We start from the raw sequence: 6038 nt of genomic DNA, 5'->3' as shown, positions 1-6038 counted from the left end.
TCTGAGATTGTGCTTGAAGAGCATCTCTCAAAGGGACTCGTCATACAGCACTCTATGAGGTAAAAAAACAAACAAAACATCCATCATAAGCGATCTAGGTTGTTCAGTTGCTTAAACAGTTATGAGAGGAGCTCAGTGTCACAAGTTCAGCTGAAGTCGACCTGCTCTGCCCAGCAGTGAAACGTCCCACCTGAGAGAACCTGCTTGCTTGCTTACTTCAAAGGTGAGGTTGGCGGCTCGGGGCTCTCTGAGCGTTAAAGGCACTGGCATCAGGAAATTCCCCTGTCACCAGATTCAACCTCATTCAGTCTGAACAAAAAGTGCACTCCTTTCAAGCAGCGTAACCTCTTATTTCCTTTATAGATTTATTTTAAAGGAGCTTCAGTTTTGAAGTCTTTTCAAAACTGAAGCTTTTTATTCGCCTTGAAATGTGTGGTTGCTGCATATAAAATGCATTTTCGTTTGAAAAGAATAAACACTGTGAGTCTCTCTGCCATGTAGCTGTAATGCGCACAGCTCCACTAAATCTTGCTTTAAATGAGCATGCCTGTTCCTGTTCTCCTTTAGTCTGTTCATCCTGGGGTTTAAAATATTCAGTATTTTCGCAGGCCTGGATGTTGTACGATTTTGAGGCAAGTGAGGCATAGAAAATCCTTGTGAGTCAGTGATTTCAATCAATGTTGAGTGAAAACGACAAAGTGATTGTTCCTCTTTCCGCCTCTTTTGTGTCGGAGGTTAAAAGATAAGAGTTTGGAAGAATCGGTAGATTAATAAGGCGACTGTTTATAAGCTCACCTAACCAGTTATGAGAGGTATTTTCACAGTATTAAACTGATTCTATCTATGGAAATAGTCTCTATGACAGGGATACCACCTGTTTCTTAAATGTGCTGTAATATTTCCAGGGAGCGTTTTTGTTTATCAGATTAAACCCTTTAATCTATTGTTTATGTAGCAGTACAGAAACTTTGACAGGGTGCTTCCCGACTCTCATTTTTCCCAGGATCACAGCTGCCACATGTGATATCTTTTCTGCCAAAGCTCGTTTTTTTCCTCCCCCCCAAATAACAGCCATGAGGGTAAAACGCATTTGGTTAACGGTTAAATCAGCTCATACTGTTTGAGGTCCAAACAAATGTCTGCAGTGGTCAAAACAAACAGTAGCCTCTGGGCAATCACACAATCACGGCAGCAAGGTGGCTCAACGTCCTGGCGCCTTTGTTTTAAAGTTTACACTCTGGAACGTAAAGCTCTTATTCGATTAGATCATAGTTTTATTTCTCTCTCCCCCTCTGTGTGTGTGTGTGTGTGTGTGTGTGTGTGTGTGTGTGTGTGTGTGTGTGTGTGTGTGTGTGTGTGTGTGTGTGTGTGTGTGTGTGTGTGTTCGATCGAGAAAAAAATCTGAAATAACTGTTGCTAATGACCTTAAATCTACCGACGCGTCTGCTGACAACAGTGAAAAAAAGACGCTCTGTGGAATTTTTTTAAACTTAGGTGATGAAACCCGACCTTTACTTTAATGTAATCTGTTTTATTTTTATGCACGCTTTTTCCGTTCCGTCTCTGTTTTTCGTTTGGAAAAACTTAACTCATCCATATTTTTAACTGCATTGAAATTTTGATAATAATAATAATCATTTTAAAACATCAACAAGAAACTGGAATACATATTTGAAGAGAAGTAATATTTATTTGTAAACGATAGAAGTTTAAATTTGACAAGAAAATGTGCAAAATAGACCAAAGATACCAGCTTGGTAATGGAAGCGATTATTAAATCAGACAGTGGAAGAACTGTTTTGCCAGCATCGCTGTAGCTGACAACAAAATCCTACGTCTGTTCTTTTGGAGAAGCGCAGATTTGCATCTGTTTCTTTATGGCTCTGCCAATCCTGTTATTGAAGTGTGACACAGACAATTTTATTATTATTGTTATTATTATTATTATCGCGCTTACATGTCATGTATTTTAAAGTCCACAGCTTATCTCTGGTTTTGTGAGCATGTAACATTCTGCAGCAGGCTGGTCTCGTTAGTGTTGCTCGTCTTCGCACTGCAAAAAGTCGCCCGTTAAACGTTTTTTTCCCTTATAAAATAAATAAAAAAACACCATCTGTCGTTGTTAAATATAGGTTCAATGCACGTTTAACAAGCTAAATGAGAGTCAGAGTCGATCTTGATCCGAAAAATGTCCTCAAGGTGGATGGCAGAAGGAGGAAAAGTCGAAAATGCCGGATGTCTAAAAACGACTTCCTAGGAATGAGCAAATGATTGCTCTGAAGTCAGATTAGATTGACTCCATGGTGCCGCGTCAGTTCATTTCAGCCCGTGCTGCGTCTCCTTGTGTCTCCTCAAATCCACCTTTCTCTGGAAACCTTTGCCGCAGAGGTCGCAGCCGAAAGGTTTGTATCCGGTGTGTTTCCTGCTGTGCGTAATGAGGTTGGAGCTCTGGCTGAACGCCTTCCCGCACACCTGGCATTTGTGTGGCTTTTCACCTGAAAGAGAAAAAAAATAAAAATACATTTGATTTAGGGTTTAAAAAATATATATATAATAAAAATAAACGAGAGGTATACATTTTGCTGCTTAAAAATTGGATTTTGCGCACAGATCTTTTACCTCGGTTACAGAACAATCAAAACAACAAATGTAGTTTCGTCCCTTTCTTCGCTCACCTGTGTGGATGAAGGTGTGTTTCTTCATGTCCGACTTCTGATGGAACCTTTTGCCGCAGTACTGGCATGGGTACGGCCGCGTGTCGGAGTGGATAAGCAGGTGAGTCGACAGAGTTGACGACCGCTTGAAACTTTTACCGCATATTTTGCAGTCGAAACTTCTTTCCTGAAACGTGAGCAGAGGCCTGTTTTAGTCACATTTTCGAGTCAGCGCGTCCACGCTTGACAGGAAGGCGGGTTGAAAGTAAGATGTGAATCCAAAAAAAGAAAAGGGTGCAAACTGCATCTTGTGGTTTGAGGTGTGAAGATACCTGAGAGTGCACGGCCTTGTGTTGTTCCAGGCTCACTGCGTGTCCGAAAGTTTTGCCGCAGATTTCGCACGCAAATGGCCGGGTGCCGCTGTGTGATCTGCGGACGTGCACTTCTAAACCGTGGGGAGTGGAAAACACCTGAGAACAACAATGAATTGACGATAAGAACTTTTTAAAATTTGCAATAAACCATCAAAGAAAAAAAAACAACCAAATTCGATTCTGTGTAACTGGAGAGTCAATTGTTTGTGTTTTGTTCCACCTATAGAGAGGTCAGAGGTCAGCCAAAAGACAGCAGCTGCAGTGAGTCTTTGCTTGGGGCCAAGTTGAGCGGAAATCAAATTATCCCAAGTTTTTAAATTATTGGTGTTTTCTTACAAACATGCATGCATTTTATAGAAGACACTATATTAGACTGGACTATATGAAATCACACCTCTCTTCGTTGCTCTCTGTCCTCACCTTACTGCACTTGACGCACTTGTAAGCCCCATTGAGGATGAGGCTAGAGCACAGCAGATCAGACTGCGCGTTCACGTCGTGGGTTTTTCCGTGCATGCCTGCCTCAGGAAACAGCAGAGCAGCAGCGTGCCTCCTGTAGTTACCATAGGTCTCCTCTCCCAGAGCTCGGTCTGCATACAGGGCAGGATGGGTGCTTCTGTCTCCGTAGAAGCCCATCGCAGCCGGGCCTCTTTCTACCTCCATTCCCGTATGGAGGCTTGGCTGCACCAGCGGCCTCAGCTCCGGCCTGGGATAGCTGCTGCTCCAGGCGTACGGCCGGAATGGAACGGTGAAGGGCTGAGTCTCGTCCACCAGGGGAGAAAGAGATTTCTCCGAATCAGCTGGAGAGGGGAACAGATAAAAATTTAATGAAAGCAGTGAAGTGACCGAAGAGGAGCACTTCCAGGGATCTACGGGGCCTCAGAGGAATCATTGAGGGGAAAACTTATTTCAGATTCCCCAAGTGATGATTTGTGGTTGAGTCCGATTAAAATGAAATTAGATTAGATGATATCTGCTCTGATTTATTATAAAAACTGAAAACGTATTTGTGTGAAGAATAACTTCAATTTAAAACAATCTCAGAAAATGATTAAAACAGCAAAATATGTAAACTATCACAAAGGCCTGTTTTGCTTATTTAGTTTGCCGAAACGAACATTGTATGTTTTCTAAACCATGGTGGAAAAAATACAAATCAAAGTCTGCATTGGATCTGTGCGTCCTGGACGCTTTACAGTTTCCGCTCTGGGTCTTTCATGTGTACATGAAATGTAATCTATTGCAGGATCATCAGTATGTGTGTATGTATGTGTGTGTCTTTGTCTACCTGGCGAGGCGGAGGGAGATGGAGGCCTCCAGAAGTCCTCATAGTCCGGGGAGCGAGGGCACAGGCTGTCGGCACAGCTCAGCGGAGACTTGGGGGAGAAATCTGCTGCGTCGCCCAGGTGGGAGTCCGGAGACAGGTTGTACCTGTCCACCGACATATCCGTGTCTTCTTCTGGGAGTTTATCTCCCTCTGAGAAGCACAAAACAAATGACAGTCAGCATCGTAATGACCGGTGACTCAATTAAAGCCATTCTTATGTTGTTTTTAAAGGGCTGATAAATGACGTGGATGGTCGCCAGTTCGGTAATTTGTCAAAACAAAACTGGATTTTTGGTGGACAAAATTAGTCAGAGATAACGTCAATTTTTCTTGTGGTAATAGTGTTAATATATGATATGGTATAACAATAAAAATAATGTTGTAATATGTAATAAAACTGTGAATAACCCGAGATATTTAAATACATGCATTTAACCAAAAGAACAGTTTCAGAATTGAATACAAAACACTACAATGACTCTTAACTGTAAAGTGCTTTTCTTTTAAAGCATTATTCATCTTACAAATTATTGGCAAGTGTTGCGATCAAAAATGTATTTTACTTTTAAAAAATACCCCTCATCCCGTCAGATTATATCAATATCAAATACAGCATTGAAAGTGTCATCTGACAAAGAGGGGAATATTGAAGAAAAGCCTCCTTTTGCATACCCGAGCATATGTGCGCTAGTATCGTGTCCAGCTTGTTGTAGTCATCCTCAAAACTTCGGGGTTGGTGATAACTGTGCGCCTTCTTACTCTTCACCAAGAAGGAGCGGGGCATCTCTGAAGCGGAACAGAACAAATCAGTGACAATAATCCAGCTGTAGAGAGCAGTCCTCCTGCGCCCGAGGCCGCTCGCTCCAAGATTTGACATCTACTGGTGTGGTGATGTTGCTCCCAAGTGCTTTAAGAGGTTTCAACCTGACAAGGGAGCATGCGCGGACTGTCGGTCACGCCTGCCAGGTGTCGTCGGACAGGTGTCGAGGCTGCTCGCCACAGCTCAGTGCGCTGTAAAAAATATCCGCCTGCAGAGTTTTAGTCAGAGCAGGCTGTAGGAAAACTGTCTGCAGCGGGGGCGACGTCGTCTTGCATCTTTAGAGCAAACGGACTCATTTCAGAACCCGACAGTGGTTTCCTTTCTTACAAGAAACGCAGGTGGAATGAAGAAGAGAAAAGTTTATTTATTGTTTAAAAGTACAACTTGGGACGATAAGTCTATGAGACACTTTTTGCAGTGTTTAACTTTTCCACAGCTTGGGGCTGCCGAAGTTCTCGCAGACTGCAGCTCGTGTCTCCCATGGAGCCCGTGGCAGTCGGGAGAGGTGATACAGGCTTTATCGGCGCCTTTCTCAATCTTTAAAGGGGGCAGGGGGAGAGGAAACGGGGAGACACACCCCAGGGTGCCTTGCTGGGGAGCTTGAAGTAGCACGTCGTGGTAAAATAAAGGGGTGGGAGAAACTTTGAACCGGCGGGGTAGTCTTATTATTCTTATAGGCTGCAATTAAAATTTGACCAAACGCTTCGGGTTTGCCAAGAGTGTCTCCGGTTGAGTTCAGCCAATAAAACGCTAGAGGAAAAATAATTCATTGAGAATAAATCCTCACATAAAAACGCACCGCAGTGTCTCTCTGATCAAAACTCACTGCCGGCTCCACACAGGACAAAGTGTTGTCCCGGTCT

At 43.1% G+C, this 6038-nt stretch overlaps 1 protein-coding gene across 1 annotated transcript; it reads right to left on the bottom strand.

Annotated features, from left to right (window-relative positions):
- Positions 1–1913: 1913 nt before the first annotated feature.
- gfi1ab (growth factor independent 1A transcription repressor b) lies at positions 1914–5615 on the bottom strand. The gene is made up of 6 exons (XM_080879059.1): positions 5028–5615; positions 4317–4505; positions 3449–3828; positions 2987–3124; positions 2676–2841; positions 1914–2495 (listed from the first exon to the last, which is right to left on the bottom strand). Exons 1-6 carry the CDS (start codon positions 5230–5232, stop codon positions 2317–2319), a joined length of 1257 nt encoding a protein of 418 aa, XP_080735185.1. The 5' UTR covers positions 5233–5615; the 3' UTR covers positions 1914–2316.
- Between the last annotated feature and the right edge of the window lie 423 nt (positions 5616–6038).

The sequence above is a fragment of the Rhamphochromis sp. 'chilingali' genome (assembly GCF_963969265.1).
Source record: "Rhamphochromis sp. 'chilingali' genome assembly, chromosome: 3".
NCBI lineage: Eukaryota > Metazoa > Chordata > Actinopteri > Cichliformes > Cichlidae > Rhamphochromis > Rhamphochromis sp. 'chilingali'.
The sequence above is the reverse complement of the archived record's forward strand: the minus strand, read 5'-3'. Positions and strand labels throughout refer to the sequence as shown.

Bases quoted from the DNA above. Each gene is read 5' to 3' on its own strand.
- gfi1ab (XM_080879059.1), bottom strand. From the start codon at position 5,232: ATGTCAAATCTTGGAGCGAGCGGCCTCGGGCGCAGGAGGACTGCTCTC. The intron at 4,506-5,027 runs GTATGCAAAAGG...TGTGCTTCTCAG, and splicing joins ACTAGCGCACATATGCTCGG to AGGGAGATAAACTCCCAGAA. The intron at 3,829-4,316 runs GTAGACAAAGAC...TCCCCTCTCCAG, and splicing joins ATCTCCCTCCGCCTCGCCAG to CTGATTCGGAGAAATCTCTT.